Source organism: Strigops habroptila (genome assembly GCF_004027225.2).
Source record: "Strigops habroptila isolate Jane chromosome 13 unlocalized genomic scaffold, bStrHab1.2.pri S16, whole genome shotgun sequence".
NCBI classification, from domain to species: domain Eukaryota; kingdom Metazoa; phylum Chordata; class Aves; order Psittaciformes; family Psittacidae; genus Strigops; species Strigops habroptila.
In genome coordinates this window covers 11,422,506-11,441,082 of record NW_022651054.1, presented here as the reverse complement: position 1 = coordinate 11,441,082, position 18,577 = coordinate 11,422,506, and the positions used below count along the sequence as shown (strand labels likewise).

Sequence of the window (18,577 nt, the reverse complement as noted above, 5' to 3'; positions counted from 1 at the left end):
TGAAATAAAAAGAACAAGTTTCCCCGGGAAACTTACTCAAGTTGAGGATGTCTTGAGAATTACCATTAAGAAACAGAAAAAAAACCCCAAAACTACTATTACATAGTTTTCATTGAATTGAAAAGAAGAAAAATTACCTCTTAAAATCTGGTAAAGAAAAACTTTGACATGATCCGAGCTGAGTGGCTGAGGAGAGACGATAATCTTATGGAGGTCACTCTGCATCAACTCAGTGACAACGTATCTTCAATTTATTAGTTAAGGCAAAAGCAGAAAGTTCAGCACATAATCTCTTGAAACACCTACTCTTAACTCCCAGGAATCTGAGCTCTCTCAGGTCAGAGCTATCGAGTGAACAAGAATAAAGATTCCTCAGAGGTCAAGTCTCCAGACTCTTACAAGAATGAAAATGAAAAACGGGTTGTGAAAGATTACTCAATGAAGCAGCATTTTCATTAGGGTGGTTGTTACAGAATCATTCCAAAGTCAAATTACAACTCAAAACATTAATTAATATAATTAATGAGATCTTGAACCCTTTAGGTTTTTTCTTAAGATGAGTAAACCACAAATAATGAAGAACTGAAGTAGCATCTTCTTAGTGGACATCCATCAACATGGTTTAACCAGCTGAATGGGCAAGTGTCCACGGGCGAAGGTCTCTTACCACTAGAACCTTTCAAGTCCCTACACGAGCAGTAACTCAGACTTTGAAAAATACATATGCTTCCCTAAACCTACCCAGCACCCATTATTTTACCTCCTCAAGCATCATGTTTGCATGCATGCAAATCCCAGTGATAAACCCTCTTCTGAGTTATAACAGCAGAAGAGAAAAAAAGCCCAAACTTCTCTCTGGAGAAAAAGCAAAGAAACCAGAACCCACTACTTCATGTACTCATGGATGTGCAGAACACAGCAATGGTCACAAATACTGGCGGGGACAAATAGTTGTATATGCTGTGGCTGATGCTAAGGTAAGGTAAGGATAAAGCAGGGCACTGAAGAGTCACACCAAGCCCTGCCACATTCAAACAGACAAAAATGCAGCAGGGAGGTGGTGCACACTGCCAAGGGTATGGGAAAGATCAAGGAGAGAGTGAGAAATAAACCTGCATCTCCTGGGCCCCAGTCTAGTATCTCCCTTGGTGCCCCAGGTTCATTCTCAGTTCAAGGTAAAGCAGCAGTTGAGTTCGCTTTGGCTTCACATCTTCCCGTTATCCTGCAGGAGCCTATGAGTTGGTTCAGTGCTCTTTATAACCAGCTACACATCAAGCCTGAAATGTAACAGCAAACCCTGACTTCAGTCAAGATCCTTATCTCGTGTAACACAGCAAGTCAGCTTCGGCTGAAACTTCAACCAGTTCTTACCTTTATCACCAACTCATCGGCACTCACAACCACCTAGAGAAAACTCCCTTTTTCCTTCATCTCTTCCTAAGCAATGTTCTACTTCCATCTGTTGCTCCGCAAACCCTCTCCGGCCAAGTCCCCATCAGCCAAAGTGTTCATCTGCCACCAGCACGTCACACAAAAATTAATTTTATAAATTAAATATTGCCAACTTTTTGACCAAACCTAAAGCAAATTAACATTGCATTCATAAAGAATTCATAAGATAAAAGCCAACCCTGCAGCACCGTAATTTCGAGTCCTCTCATTTTTCTCTCTTGCAAAGGCCCTCTTAAATATTTATACCAGCCTTTTACATTCTGGTTCTTACCTTGTGGCTGCAACAAATCTTTATGTTTCATTGTTAATGTAAAATATTAAAAATAATCCCGAAGCATTACTCTGCACTTTATTCTGATCAGATTTTTGTTGCGCTACGCCACAAATCCTCCTAAATCTCAATCCCGACATAATGTCTCCCAGATGTCTCAACTAGTTGCCATGCCAACTAAAGCAGCTTAAATTAAATGAGGGCCTGAAATGGCACCTGCACCACTCCAGGTCTGTTGCGCATTAAATAAAGCTCTCTTGACAGGGGCTCTGAGGTGCCATTAACTTGAGCAGCAGCTATCTGATTATTGTCTCTAGATAATTTAATGAGGGTCTCGCAACAAGAGCAGGAGCAGCACTTGCTCCATGTTCCTGCCTGTTACAAACACTCAGCTCCTCAAACAGCCGGTACTGAGCAGGTCAATCACTTTGCTCTGGCCAGTATAAATGTTTAGCAAAACCAAACCACAAATCCCTCTGGGATTTCAAGCAACCATTCAAACAGGTACCTGCAGTTTTCTTTCTTAAGTCGACCCATAAAACATGCTGGCACTGAGGTGGTCACTGGAGCTGGAACACGCAGCTAAGCTGAGCGCTGCGACCAGAGAGAAATTGCTCCTGACAGCAGTAATTAGGTAAGTAGCTGTATAAAATTAGAACTACAAATGTACCAATTTGCTTTGGAATAATTACCAAGGCAAATGCTGGGCATAAAAGGACTTTACTTGCTCTGTTGACTGGGAGAGCTGCTGAGTTGGTAAATCTTGCAAAGTGACACACACGTGTGAAAAAGGAATGAGGAACACTCTGTGATCGGTGTCCTCAAACCGCTTGGGCCCTGCTTTACGAGCCCTCTGCACACCACAAAACTCAACTCTGTAGCTGTTTTTCTGAGAAGAGGCCAGTGTTCTGTGAACAAGTCCTGGGGCTGCTGGAATGGCTGGGTGCTAACGGTGGAGTGGAGGTGTCTCCACCGCATGATACTGTAGGAAACAGGCTTTTTTAAAAACAAAACCAAAACAAAACCAAACCTCATGTATTTCAGTATTTTCTATAAAATAGGGACAAAGGGTTTTCTCTTATTTTAGCATACCTTAGTCATACTTGTTTTTACATTAGGATCACTTCAAGCTAAATTTGTGATGCCACCTCTGTACTCTTCTAACTCTTTGCAGACTTCATAGCTTCCCTGTAGAAATATTTTTATAATATCCTCATTTTGTATCAATACCCAAAACATGGAAAAAAAAGACCTGGTCCACGTAAAAACAGTGCAGCAATTATTAAAAAAAAAAAAAAATTAATCTAATGCCTGTCTAAATTATTTTTTAAGTTATGTTTTTTTGATGTTTAAAATTTGCTGACTTCTCTGTTATAGGTAAAACTACTGATATGAGTGTATTTGCCATCAAGTCACCTCTACTTGTGCTATGCAGAAATGGCAATCTATGGCATGTGTCCCAGAGCACAGACAAGCACTGGCAGAAGCTTTTGGAGGGACTTCCAATGCATAGTGGGGAAAACATTTGCAGTTCCAGGCAGTACTATCCAACCAGCTTTTGCAGAAACGGGAATAAAGGTATTACAACCCTACTGCTGAATAAAGCAGAATTTTAACCCAAGGCAAAGGAGCCTCGTGGTGCAGAGAACAGCCACTCTGGCACAGTTTGTCCCAGCAGACATCTAGGATAGTCCCTCAGACACTTCACTATTTGACAATGACAGCACCACGCTTCCACTACCTGCACAAAGTAGATCAAGCCATTCTGCTCTCATGAGTATCTAGTGATAACCTAAGTCACAATCCTGCCTGACCCAGCACCATAAACTGTTGTGTTACCAGCTGCAAATCAGCAACCCGCAGCCTCCCACAGAGAATACTAATCCTCTTAATCCTTGAGGTCCCCGTTTGTGTGTTGGCCCACAGGAACTTGCCATGATGACATTTCTGATGAGCACTTCAACAAGGGAACTCTTTCTAAAGATACTGTGACAGAACAGGAAGCCTGAACATACCCTCCTTGGTCCCCCAACAGTGTGGGCATTGTCCCTTCTACCGGCTGCAGGAACCAAATCTTACCTTGTCCCTTCCTACCCTCCTCCAGCCTACATATATGAGGGATTTACTCCATAATCTGTCAGAAAACAGTTCTTTCACCTCTTAATAAGATCAATGGGAAGGAATTACTGCACACCTTTGCTTCTACTGGTATTTAAATCTTTCCTAGTCAGTATAATGAGGCTGACAAAAGTGATGTCTTTTCAGCTGCTTCTGATAGTCACTTTCATGGGAAAAGTTTTCAAAAAGTTCCTATAGAAACTTAGGATAGTTCTTAAAAGAAAATGTCTGCATATACCCAGGTGCAGAATTCAGTATTAAAATCAATTGCAGAAGATTTTGTAATTGGAAAAGAGAGCGCTATAAACCACAGAATCATAGAATCATTTGGGTTGGAAAAGACCTTTAAGATCAGAGTCCAACTGTAAACCTATCACTGAAAATCAGTTCAGTCAGAATTAACAGATATGTCAGCTGGAACGAAATACTTCTCAGATGCTCTAGCAAAATCTGTGAGTCACTCTACCTCTGTAAGTGATGTGCTTTAAAGCTAGGCCAGTCCACCCAGGGAAACAGGCACACAACAGAACCAAACATCATCCAAGCTCGTATATGCTTCTCTTCCACCAAGGTGAGTTGATGATTGCAGGGATAAGCCTTGAACTTCAGCTTAATGATGAACTTAATGATGAACATAAAAACATAAAGTTCACCAACAACCTCTTTTTCATTTATTTTATCAAGGCAACACCCAGAATAACATATGCTCCATTATCTACTCCTTTTTGCACTAGGTATATTGTCAAAAATATCAACACCTGTATAAGATGTTAAATGCTCACAAAGATTTTCGATAAAAAATGTCATTATACATTCAAATTATATCCCAATCTAAGAGCTTGCAAAGAATTTTCATTCTAAACCAAAAACCTCACTAGATTTTAGTTTCTTTATTCTAATGAATTTAAGGGTCCTAAGTGCACTTACTGCAATTATTTCAAAAGAAAGGAGACAGGAGGCTACACAAAGCAAATGGCCTTCTATTACCAATCTGAGAGTCAGGAAATTCAAACAACTTGAAAAAAGACAGCCCTACAAAACACTAGTCAGAATGACTTAAAATCAGTTAACCATGAAGGAAACTAACATTTTGGGTTTGTATTCAAAACTTGGCAGTAGCTGAGCTCATAAAAATAAGCTTATCCCATTTAAATATTCTTGATTGCACAATTACATGGAAGGAGTAATCCTTAACCTAGATCTGATTTATAACTCATATGACTCGTTATAAAATGAGGCCATTGAACTAGTGCTAATAACCAAAATCCAGTTTTTGAGGACTACTTATATGCTGTTCATATGCAAGAAAATTCAAAGCAGAATTTAAGAGCTTTATCTAAAATTCATACAAAAAGCCCTAGTTGAGCAATATTCTCAACCAATGAATTTGGTGATCAATCAGTAAATCATGCTGTACTTCAGTTAAAATCACTGAGTTTAAAATGCAGTTACTTTCTTCCCCAATCCATTCAAGGTATTATAAATAGATCAAACCATATTTCACAAAGTTCAGTTTATCTAAAAATAATGACAATTTCCCACCCATTAAATGTCTTGTGAAGTGGGTCATACAAAACAGCAGCAAAGACTCATCAGTAATTAAAAACCACCCTGCCAAAGTCTAACCATGACAGTTTATGCTGGTGCATCCAAAGCCCTGCTGGAGACTGACACCAACATAATAAAGTTACTTGTAAGTTAAGCAGAGCACGCGATGTGGACATCTGTGGGACAGTGCATTACACTTTTATAAACCTTTACTATGCATCCAGGTAACAGAAAAAGCTCTGAGGTCCCAATTACAATTGTATTAAACCCATATAATTTTAGAAAATAAACCCAAATCCTCCATCAGAACACTTTATGTATGCTCCTGAATATACATGCACACATTTTCAGATGAACACTGACTGACATGTGTCTTACTCAAGCTTACAACAGCCATGTCATTATGCCCTGCCTCATTCACACAGAGATTCTGGTAATAACTTTGGTTTTGGGAAGTTTTTATTTGCACCATTTGGTTGTGAATTCTCAACTGGAAAGACTGCGGCTGAAGCTGTGAAAGGAGCAGCAGTGCAATGAGACAACACGTAACTGAACACGCTTCAAGTGAATATGATTCAAGTGTTCACTTCCAACAATTCAGCACTGAGTTTAATTTTCAGTGTTTGCTTTTGGGGTTTTCCACAGAAAGCACAGCAGTCTATTAGCTGACCTCAGCTGCATGGCAGATCCCTGGACTGAAATGCTAATTTGATAATGGAAATGTCAATGTGTTGGGATATTTGATTATCTGCTCTCTAAAATACCACTTTTACTAAGGTCTCCAAAGGATATTTTGTTACTAACAGCATGTTGTAAAAATATCTGAACAGTTCATAAAACTCTGCAAATAATCTTAACACTGTTTTGGGCAGGACTCTGGTGAAGACCTTTTTTTTCCTACACACATAAGAAATAAAATACAAACAAATAATCTCATTCAGTGCAAATTATAAAGTTAATTCATTTTTTATTAGCTAAAAAAGGTCTCAAAAATGATTCTCAGCATGTTGAATTTTTAAAATAGCATAAAGAGGAGAGCAGACAGTGGGATTAATCCAGGCAGAAAACCTTTATTAGGATTCCTGGTCTGTAGCTAGTAGAGTCTCTGCAGAGAACTACCCCTATTTAAAATACTTTTTTGTTCTAAATCTCACCCTATTTCTAGATACTTTCTGTACCATATAAACCTGTACTTAACTCACTGCAGTAGTGTAAGTTCTTGCAATTTAAAAACTAGAACAACCTGCTTTGAGTCACAGAACTTCTCTTCCAACTACAGTCAGTAAGAACTCACCCTGCTCAGTGACTGAATTTTCAGTATTTAAGAATGCTGAAATTCCCAACCTCAAACCCAAAGATAACCCAAAGTTTGAAAAAGGAACAAGCCATGACATTCTCATGTCAAGTTATGTTCTAAAATTCAGTTTGATAATAGTTACCCATAGACAACGTGCACCTTTGCATCAGTGACACGTTAAACAGCACATTTATCGGTGTGAAATCTGTTTTCTTGATCAAGACAGAGGCTGAACAAGCAAAGCCATAACCCAACTACTCTGCTCAAACATCTCTGAAAAGTCACGGTTTCAAAGCATGTGACAGGAGCACTCTGAAAACACCAGAAAGTATTTTAAGGCACTAATAACCGAGAAGAAGTTAACGACTGTTTTTGGGGGAATCTCCATTAGTAGCAGCAGTATCTGTTGGTACATACCACAATGCCCTGCATTTACTGGCTCTGACATCTTCAAAGCTTCACGTTCAATCCTGTGCCATTTCACCTCGGACTTTAATATCAATTAAGAGTTCTTGATGGTATAAATTCACTTCTTTAAATAAAACTGTTCACGTACAGGCTCAGGGGTTTTGTAGTTCTATTTCATGGATTCCACCCACTAGTTGCAGTTTCTAAGCTAATGAAAATTACACCTACCTCAATTAAGATGGTCTATTTTATATTTAGGATACATTTCTTCAAAATAGTCAATGTGTGGAGGCTGGAGTATGTCGAGAGCAGAGAGTACCTAGGAAACACCACACAAGTCAAGACCCATCCCAGTCAAACAAAACTAAATCCTTTTCAAAGAGACAGTCAGATTGTACCTTTCTTACAGAGCTTTATTCTATGCCACACAGACAGACCAACATTCTGTGTGCCAAACTTGTGAATTTAATAGCCCAGCAAGTCAGATATTCTGTACATTCAGGGTGTCGTTCTCTCTCTTTTAATTCAAGAAACTTTTCCCAGCTGTTCAAGTACTAGCTTAAAAGCATTAATTTGTCTACCCAATACGAATTGGTTTATTTCAAAGCATATACAACTATAAAATATTTGAAAGAAGTAATTCTAGCAAAGAAATGCAAAAGCAAAAGACATTACACTTCGTGCCTTTCATCTTATTTAAGAGTTCTGCTTCCACATGGGAATTACAGAAAACAAAGTTGTTCACATTCTGAATGAGAAGCTCAGCTCTTTGTGCAAAGTAGAAAGGTAGAAAAGCAGCAGCTCAGAATTTACACCCTCTCACAGGAAAAATATTACCTTGGTGTTGTCTTTTAGATCCTGCCCTAGGAATACCTACGACAATCAGGTGAAGTACACAAACGTCAGTGGTTATCAGGCTCAACCTCTGACTGCTTACAGAGATGCTCTTATTTGATTTTATAGTCCTCAGTAACATCTCCATAATGAAAACCCTGATGATGAGCAGTTTAAGGTACCAGTTCAAGAGAAACCTTGTCCCAGTATCCAAGGACTGGTGACAGTGGGGGGGACTCTGCAGACTGGTACAAGCTGGCAAAGCAGTCCACCTCTTTTACACCCACTGACACCACCAGTGAGCTAAATCCAGTGCTACAACACAAATAAAATCTTTCTTGGAATACGATACCCTCAAGATACAAAAGGGTAAACTTTAAAACAGGAGAAATAACAGATCCCTGCTTCCTGACCCCATTCCGCTGGGAGAAGATAGTACTTCCAACACACTCATTAATGCTCATCAATGGGGAGGTTACCACATCCACAGCTGCACTCATGCCACTCCACTAGAATGGAGAGAGCAGATAGAAAAGGCAGGGAGAGGAAGATGGAGTAAGAAATAGCTTGGAAGCAAAAGCATCTCCAGCTGCACAGCTTTGTGCAGACTGACATTTATCTAAAGCCTAAAATAAGATTAGGTGGAAGTGTCTTGTCTGTTTGCAAACATTTTGGAAGGGAAATTATGAATATCCTTAGATTCTTGATAATTCCATTTTTGATAGTGTTTTCAATGGTAACACCTGAGTTTCAAATGTGCTAATCATAAAATTAGAGAGCTTTTAAAGCATTTTACATATCCTATAACTTAAAAGAGACTTCTGTTACAGACAGCTCCATTTTACAATTAGGCTTTATCAAAGACTTCAAAATTACTTTGAATTTACTTACATTGTCATGCTTAAAAAAACACAACATCTTCAACTCCCGGAAGACCCTTTTACAAGAGACCAAATTTTGGAAGACGTTGGGCATCTTTTTGAGTGCAACTCTCTTTCCATCCCGTGGATCTGTTACTGACCTACAGAATAAAAGATTCAGAACATCACAAACTACTGTCAGACAATTCTTCTAAATCAGAAAATATTTTAGAGTTCTTATCATTCTCAGTTAGACAGTGAGTAAAAACAATGTGGAGACACTTCTAGGGACAAGAGTAACGAGCAAAGGGCGTTATGCACCATCCTGCAGAGCCTGCATTGAATGTAGGGTGATTGCTCCTTCATTAGAAGTATGTACACACGAACCCAAGCTTAGTGGCTGCTAAGTGGCTGGACAATGTCCATTAGTGCACAGACTGCCTGCCACTGGCATACACTGCAGCTCCAAGTCAGATCAACACCTTGAGCCAAGGAGTGATCTCCTTCATCTACCAAAAACCACCTTATTAAGAGTAAACCATCTTCTCAGTTACACAGATTTAATTTGTCAGATATACAGCCTTCTTCTTCCTCTCCTAAGAGGGCAAAAACTGTAATAATCCCATCCTGACAGAACACTGGCAAGTATAAGACTATTACTTGATCTACCACTAAATCACTTTACATCTGGAGAAGCAACAGCACGTGGTATCTAAGTTTCCTCAAATGTAATCCAGGCATTCTGTCGTTCTCTCACAGAGCTTATGTGATACGAGTATAGTAGTTCAGAAATTATAAGGTGCTTTCACATGGCAAGTATTTTAATTTAAAGTAATTAGATTCTGAAAATAGAATTTTATAATGAGAACCATAAAACTAGAGCAAGGAGATTATGGTGCCTCAATTCCCAATCACAGTTTTTAAGGTGAGGCTTCTCAAACCTCACCACAGAACAGGGTTTCTAGAACTTCAGTTGTTAGGAAACCATTTTTTTCCTGCATATTTTTATTGGAATGACCAAAATAACTTTTTTTCAGTGCAATGCCATAACCATGTAAGAATCCGCATCCAGCTATGTACCCTGATGACTACATTTGTCCTTAAAAAGTCGCTGGCTTTTCTATCATGCAACTCCCCTGCAAATCACATGGAAGGGTTCTTTTTTTGTCTGAACAAAATCTGAACAGGTCTTCTAATTCACATGTTTCCTATTTTCTCCAGGAACTTTGCCTCCTGCCTTTAGCCCATATTGGAAAGAAAGCAAATGAAAACTGGAAGCACTGCAGCAAATCCCCTGTTAGTGCAATTCGGCACTCACCACGGGCCAGGCTGAAACATCCTTCATCACCCTACAGTAACTCCGTTCACAGGTGATGGTCACCTCAATGCATATGTCTGCAGGACAAGGTGCTATTCATCAGGAGCAGGCACATTTTCAGGCTGGCCCGTGGCTGTGGGATTACAGCAGAGGCAGGTTCTGAATGACACACAGCAGGGCTCGTACCAGGCGGTGCTCACAGAGTCATACGGATTTGATCCTGGTGTGAGCTGAGCTCCCGTTGCTCACAAGGTCAAGCACCACTGATCAGCTAATTAGAGGTGTTCTCGCTTTATGAGACAGCAGCTCTGGCGCCTGCCAAGATTCTACCAGCTTGGAAAAGGAAGCCACAAACCTCTAACCTGTAAAAGAAAACCTAAAAACTGCTGGTTCCTGGGAATTAAATAGATCTGTTCTTGCTACTAAAACAAATTTGTAACATTTTATTCACAGAACTCCTCACCAGTTACACTGCAGATGCTACTGAATTACTTATCTTCCCCTTTGGAATTGACACTATCATGTGTTAACATGCAAGCAACGCAACCTGGCAGAATCAGCTTTGAAATTTTAGGTGGTTTGACATTAAAATTCCATCAACAGGTCAGACGTGCAAAACAATTCACATACCTACATGAAACATACAGGAAACAGAAAAAGCGCTTGAACAACATGCAATAATCAATAAAACCAAGTTTCCACTTGGTAGTTTCATTTCTGATCAAGCCTGGGGAATCCTCTGTTTGGTACCCAAGAATTTGGACACCAGCTCTCTCCCCGTGCCAAACATCTCAGAGGTTGCGTGTTTCAGCAGCAGCAACACAGCCTTGGGAATCTACACTTGAGACATTTTGGAGCTATTTTTAACAGCCACCTTTTAAGCATATTTCCATTTAGAAACTTCCTATTTGCCTTTTTCCAGGTCTCATAAGTATAAATATTATTGCAGCAACTGACAAGCAAGACACTCTAATATCTGTTCTTAGCTGGACCAACACCACACACAGTTTCAAAGTTTGCAGGGTCTCTTGTTAATGCTTTGGGTTAAAGCTCACAAAGTAGCATTTCGTGTTATTATTCATGCCAGGCCCAGCCATGCCTGTAGCTGGTAACAATATAACCCTAATGACTGTGAGTGGACGAGCACTAATTTCACGCCGTGGTGAGTTTGTTCTCTCCCAGCTCAGGGGAGCAGCTGCCCGCGCTCAGCACAAGCAGTGCCACAGAACAGATCCAGCTCTTTGCTGCTGAAAGGTTCCCGGGCTGAGCATCCCGGGATCTGCAGCACAGGGACTGTCCCAACCCTATCAGCTACTGAGCACCTCTGAGGGCAGCTTCCCATCTCCACTGAAAACCACCCTCTTCAAACGTCCATCTTCATGACCGTTACCTGTCAAACTAAACCTCAGCATCAATTATTTAAGTACAGCATGCTTTTAATGCATGTACTAAACAAACATCTGATTCTTACAGTAACATATCTGTTTACATAGTTCAAATAAAATGAAATTTAAACTAAAAACTGCTCACATTTTCATTCTTAGTCTAAAAATGAAACTATTAAAGCTATAACCTACACTCACATATACTCTTAGCTAGTGCCATACCTCCATACCATTACCAGAAGACCTCAAAAGGTGTCTTTTTAACTGAATTACAGATTAAAATGCTCACTTCCAATTCTTCCTACAAGCTGGGTTACCAGCAGCAATGGAGAGGATACGGGTCAAGACCGTGAAAGTAATATAAAATGTGAATCCAAGACACAAGTTCAGAGAAAGTCATCTCCGGAGTTCCAATAGACAAATGAAAACGGGAATGTTCGGAGTTCACTGTAAAAAGACACCTAAGATAGGATTTTGGATGGTTTTGTAACACTCACTTTCATTCCTGGACAACCCAGGAATACTAAACTCTGTTAAGCCAGAACCTAACCAGGCAGCTGATACAGGTAACCACCAGAGCCCTACTAATTCCATTAATTCCTACACTTCTCCCATGGATGGAGCTGTCTCACAGCCTCACTAGTGAGAGGGAAAGATTTGATAAAAGGGTTGGTCTTTAATCAAACAATACAGAACTCTGATTTATACTGATAGCTACCACAGATTTATTGATGCTCATTTTCACTCATTGTGGGATCCATTTTAAAAAGAGCTAAATCAGAGCTGTCCAGGCTCATCTCAGCTGTGTAAGCAAGGCTGGTGTGTCTGCTCTCTGTGTTTTCAAACGCTTCCATACAATAAAAATTGATTTAGGTGAACAGTCTTTTCCTAGTGCTCCTGCTGTAGTCCCGGTCAAGGAATGAGTTAAGTGGGGTTGCTGTGGCATATGCATTTAAGGCCAGTTCCTTTTTTCTTTTAAATAACCCACCTCCACAAACAAGTAATGATCACCTGCAGTATCTAGCTTGAAAGCAATTCCTCTGCTCTTCCCCCCATAGCTGCAATGATTTCACACTGCTCCTCACCTCCTTGCCTTGGCTTGTGAGCTTTATGCCACTCACCAGCAATTTCACTTCAAGGGGCAGCACAAAACTAACAATCAAAGTTATGAAGATCAGAAGTGTCAGGAGTGCATTCCAAGGAAGAAGGAAAAGAGAGAAAGGAAGAGAAAAGCCTGTCTGCAAAAAATGGTATTTACAGCATCCAATAAAGATGCTGGAAATGTGGCTCTGTGTTTGTGTGCAGTACCCACTTTGATACTAGTAAAATAATTATTTATAGCAATATGCTATCAGGTCACATATCCCCAAGAGAAACTAGAAAAGCACAAAAATCTCCTAGGAGCTAATTGAGAGAACAACTAGAAAGGCAGCTTTACTTACTGCTGTTCTCAGAAGAACACATTTCAATTCCCTCCTCTGCTTTGTTAGGCTATTACACCCGAGGTGAATCTAGCAGTGAAGTGAGCAGCAGGCAGGGGATCTGTCCATCACTCGGCCCGGAGTCAACAGGGAGCTCTTTTCAAGCTACTACTGAAGTCTGCAAAGGTTTCACTTATTAACCATCAACTGCAGATGGGATAAAGGGATAAGAAACCACGATTTAAACCAAAAATAACTGGGCAAAAAAATATATATAGGTATGGGGCAAAAAATAAGTTGCTAAATATAATTGGGGGGGATATATCAAGTAAGATAGTTTAGCTTTAATCATGCTACGTGACACATATTATATGGTGGTAACACCAAAACTACTATGGCCAAAATATTAGAGAAGGTTATTTCTCTGTTCTTGATTTCTTAATGGATTTGTATGATGCTGTTATTTCATACTGTTTGTTTTCTCTGTAACAGCACTTTGGGCAGTTTCTCTACTTTTATAAACATGACAAAAATTTTCCCTCAAAAAGAGGGGGGAAAAAAAATCCCCAAACATGAAAGCACCGAGATGAAGATTCAGGAAAGCAGAAAATTTGCCTTATTTCAGACTCCTGCTTTTGTTTAAAAATAAAAAATAAATAAATCAAATACCTGTATATTTGAACATGCAGCATGGGACTGAAACGTTCCTCTTGAAACAGTGCCCGTTTTTTCCACACACCAAGATTCTGCAAAATCCTTCATGAAATCCTCAAATCAAGTTGAAAGTTAAACTTCCTCTACCCAACCAGGATGCACTATATGTGTTCGGGACTAATGCTGCAAGGAACTTACAGCCCATCTTGTTTAATTCTTCCAGATCTAGTTCTGCATTCACTAATTAATTTAAGCCTGGCTCTGGAATGAGTCAGGAAAGGGATTTGCATGTCCAGAACCACAGCCGTGTGCTCTGTGTAGAAGGGCCGCTCTTCCACCCATCAGAAAATTTGGGTTTTGCTGATTACACATAATGTAAATATGTATTCTTATATTTAAGAACTACATAAGATGTTTAAACAAGAGTTTGACATGAAAACCTATAGCTTCTATTCACACTGCAGGCTAATCACCCAGAAAGATTAAACTGTTAAAGAGTACTACAGTTACAGGAAGGATTAATGATACAATCCAGACCTCGAGTTAAAATGTTTTCAAAGACAATTCTTATCTCAAAGAATCCTCGCAGGCATTTGGCCTTCTCCATTACGCACTGTAAGTCTTCAGCAACTCTCTACCACGTCAATGGCAAATTCTCAAGGTGGAGCCTGCACCAACAATGACTTTTTCTCCCTCTGAATCCAGGTCAATGCATACACATTGTTCTATAGTTGCAACTGGTAGAAAAACAAGTTTGTGACTACTCCATAGCAATCATTACAGAGAAACAAGATAATGAAAGGACGTTCTCATGGGCGGTGTGGGAAACTGCTGATGGACTTTGTTCTAAGGGGGAAGTGAACCTTCCCTTATGTTTATAGAGAATACCTATAAATTTACATCAGGACTTATTGGAGGGGGAGACTCACAGGATTACTTTCCCAGTTCTTTTTAGTCAGTGAACTTTGTTCCACAGTTGCTTGACTCTTAATCATGCAGACTCCTTCCAGAAAGTTTTACTCTAGAACATACAACAAAGCTGGTCCCACAGGCATTTCAGCTGCTCACCCAAGCTTATTTGATAGGCCACTTTTAAACAAAATAATGCAGCTCATATTCAAGGGCACGTGATAATTTTTCAGTACCTGGTATTGCAATCAAGCACATCTTGGCATATCTCAAACTACATTTGAGCATGGGATGATATAACATCAAGTCCTTTAGAAAAACTCACAAACCCAGAAGATTCCCAAGAGCATAGGGAAAGGGCAGGGAGAGGGTGTGCAGCCATCAAACTGCTTATCTGGGAAATGTTTGATCTCCAAACACAGACTGAAGAGTTCCTCTTCCAAAGTGGTTCCTGAGCACCAGTGCTGGTGTTCACCAATGCACAGAAAACACATTTTAAAGCTCTGTGACGACTCTTAGTGGAAGTTAAGTTATTCAAATGCTGAAGCATTTAGTCTAACTTCAGTGGCCTGAAAGCCACTTGTCCAGGCTGAGGCTCGAAGCGCGGCACGCTGAACCCGGCGTGAGGCTCCCGTGTGGCCCTGCAGACCATGGCGCTGGCACCGTGCAGGAGAAGCAGCAGCTCAGACAAAGGGGCAGACAGATAGATGGCTTTGTCAGGAACAATGGCAGCTTCAGCATATGTCAAATATGATCTGAGTCACACTGGCTCTGCCTAGTCAGTAAGGAGAGGGATAGGTGGGAGTAATCTCTTTTAGAGGGCTCTTGGATAACACACGAACTGTTTCTCTAGGAACACCTCACCCTACCAGTTAACTGCAGGGAACCAGCTGGAAACAAAGCCTCCCTTGTAGATAACTGGAGCTTGCTGGTTTGAGGACCCTAATTTCTTACATGAGCCTTTTCTTCCCACCTGCCAAGCCTGAGCTGTGATCAGTGCGAGGTACAAACACACCAAACCCTGTCCTGTTAGTGGAGTGACCCCAGCCTCGGCTCCCCTCGGGTGGGAATTGAGCAGTGCCATCAGAAGGGAGTTTGGTTTTGTTTCTGTTGGATTTTTCACGACAGGAGAGGTTTAGCATACACACTCACCCAATTAGCATGGTATTATACCGTGTTTTACCCTCTGGCTGTACACGCATTGTTGAAGAGATGCAGAAGCTGATACAATCTCGTTAAAAGGAGATACTCATAATCATTTTAGCTATAAGTTTTAAAGGAAAAGCCACACACAGATAAGTTATAAGAAGGAGGAAACTATTACAGCAGTGCAAACACTTTTCAAAAACCTATTTCCAATTGCCTTTTGAGTGAATAAACAAGTCCTGAGTGTTTTAATACATATCGGCATTCCTCCTCTCCCTCCGCTCTCTGGGAGGAAGCGCTATAAACTCTTTCAGCACCACCGGGGACAGAGGAGGAGGCACTGAAAATTTTCCATCCAGATGTTGTTTCAAGCTTTGTCACCTGCCTAAAGTGCGAAGTGTCTCATCAGCTGTGTGAAGACTACAGAGCAGTGCTCCACCCAGAACTGGCAGCTCATTGACAGCCCTTCTCCCCTGACTCACCCAGCTCTGGCAGTCAGCTTCACCTTCAGCATCCACTCACACAAGACATTGCTTGATACTGAATAGACAAGAGCTGTTTGCAGACTGATATGGGTTGATAAAAGTTGGGTGAAGGTGTTCACAGGCAAAAAGTAAAAACTTCTTACACTTTTAAACATCCGGAACCTGCAAATACCTATTCTATGAGCTAAATATTTTCCTAAAATTTAGGCAAGTAAAGTAGGTTTCACATCCAGGAATTTGCATTTGTCCATGTTTGTGTGTGTTTTAAAGACACCGAATAGAAAATAAGTTCTTTAAGAAGATTATCAAGAAAGACAATTTAATTACCTCACAACCAATGTGCATTCTCAGCATTTCATTAAGTTTTCTCAACATACTCCACAGAATACTTAAGGTAGTCAAAAAAATACTCAAAGGTACTCAAAAAAACCCTGTACTGTAAGTTACTCCAAATAGCCACATCTTTCCAATACATATTCTTGGTCTTTTAGAGGCACAGGATTCATTTGGGGAAAGACTGAATGCAAGCTCACAGATGTAAGGGATAACTTTCAGCTGAAGACAACACCTAGATTTACCTTCCACTAAAAGGCATTTGATGTGAAAGGGTTAAGCGACTTGTTCCTCATACCACACTTCAAAGGTATGCTTCATTCCCTGTGCTCAGCTGCCAAATGCAGACCTCTCCAGAGCTCCTTTTTCAGCCAGAGATGTCCTAAAAAGCCTTTTAATGTTGCCTTCTAATCACACCCTCAAGCATGTGCACCATTATCACGTATTCTTCAAAAATCAGAGCTAAAAGCAAAACTGATTACTGCAAGAAATCTGTCTCCTTGAACAAAAATTGATTCAGAGTGTCTTACTTAAAAGAAAGGATAGAAAATTAAAGGGATACTGTTATAGTTAATATCTTTAAAAATGTTTCATTTGTCTTCCCTTCATGGAAGCTTAAAATTGCAACTGCTTTCCAAATCAAATTTATTTCCCCATTTATACAAAATTTTCTGGTTATGCTCGAGACCTTTTTATTTACTTCTCAACTGCCTGTATGAGCCACAGCTAGAGTCAGTTATAACACCACACAGGACATTTACTTGGATATATTTCTTAATTCCATAAAAGATATATTTTTTTCAGTCATTGGCACAGCTCTCTAAGGTCTGTGATGTTCATAAATAAATAACATGCAATAAACATACAAATCTCCATTGTATTTTTGTACTTTCCTTCTCTATTTTGAAAGCATATACCACAATTACATGAACTACTACATTCCTGGCCCCATTCACTGACCTCTATTCCCATCCCCACCAGCCAACCAAGGAAAACCCAAATGAGGAACCTCCTTCTCCATGTCCAACAAGCCTCCAGGCTTTGGCACAGTTCCTAGAATATTTCTGCACCTCCGTACCAAAATAGGTTAATAAAGCCTCTGGACACATCCTCTAGACAGATACCCAGTTTTCAGCAATAACCATCCCCAACCCCTTCAGCATCACTGCCAGCTCTCCCCTGCCCCCTCGTCCTCCCGAGCACCCTCTCCCCATAGGGGGACAGGGACAAAGCAGAACAAGGAATAGCGACTAAATTCCTTTTTGCCTCATGACTCCAATGCAGCTGCACAATAACCCCTGAGAAGCAGCACCGTGCCTCATCTCAGTTAATACCTCAACACTTCATCTTCCAGGTGAATCTATCATGTTTCAGCCACTTCTTCACCACCGTCATGCTCAGCTGTTGGCCACCATATGAAAAACCCAAAGAGCATTCAAACCAAAGTCTGCAACCAGTATTTGAAACACAGTACTTCAAAGCAATTACACTCCAGTGCTCTCTGCTACCACCACGGGAAATGGTTGTATCTGCTGGGTAAGTGTTCAGCCCATGCCATCACATACAAGGCAACCAGGTAACAGCTTTTCTGAGGCTTTCTCTCTACATTTTACTCATGTAAATCATGGTAAACTGCTGCTATTTTATTTCCTGTGTAAATATTTCTATGTTATCAAGCCTGCACAGTCATTCCTTCTTTGAATTACTGTAGGAACAGAAGGGACATGTCAAAACACAAGTATGAAATAAACTCATAACCTGTATGATCCAAAAGTCTAGAAGATGCTTTAGGGCTATGGGATATTTTTGGAATGTGAAAGAAGTGCTTTTAATTTTAGTGTATGTTAATGAAGGTTTAAGAAAGACCCACAACTTTGCAAAGAAGGGAAAAAGAGATTATCAGGCTCATATTTATTAACAGGGAGTTTAAAGAGACATCATTCTCCCATTACCTTGGACCAGTGAAGTGAATGATCCTCTGTCACATACCATCAAGCTTCACAGTGCTGTAAAAATTCCACCTATTTCCTTGACAGTCTCAATTACATTGGAGCCATACCCACTCCTTTTCATTAGACTCAAAAGGCAATTTCAGAAATATTAAGATATTAGAGTGACAGACTAAACCAGACAGGTAA

General features: G+C 40.2%; 1 protein-coding gene across 3 annotated transcripts in view; it reads right to left on the bottom strand.

Annotated features, from left to right (window-relative positions):
• Positions 1-18,577, bottom strand: part of NLK (nemo like kinase) — a 43,771-nt gene that overhangs the window by 9,919 nt on the left and 15,275 nt on the right. For all 3 annotated transcript variants that reach the window (XM_030472744.1, XM_030472742.1, XM_030472745.1), the window contains 3 exons: positions 8,820-8,949; positions 7,358-7,413; positions 138-244 (listed from right to left, as the gene is read on the bottom strand). In XM_030472744.1, coding sequence (XP_030328604.1) covers positions 138-244; positions 7,358-7,413; positions 8,820-8,949 — 293 coding nt within the window. The remainder of the gene's footprint in view (positions 1-137; positions 245-7,357; positions 7,414-8,819; positions 8,950-18,577) is intronic.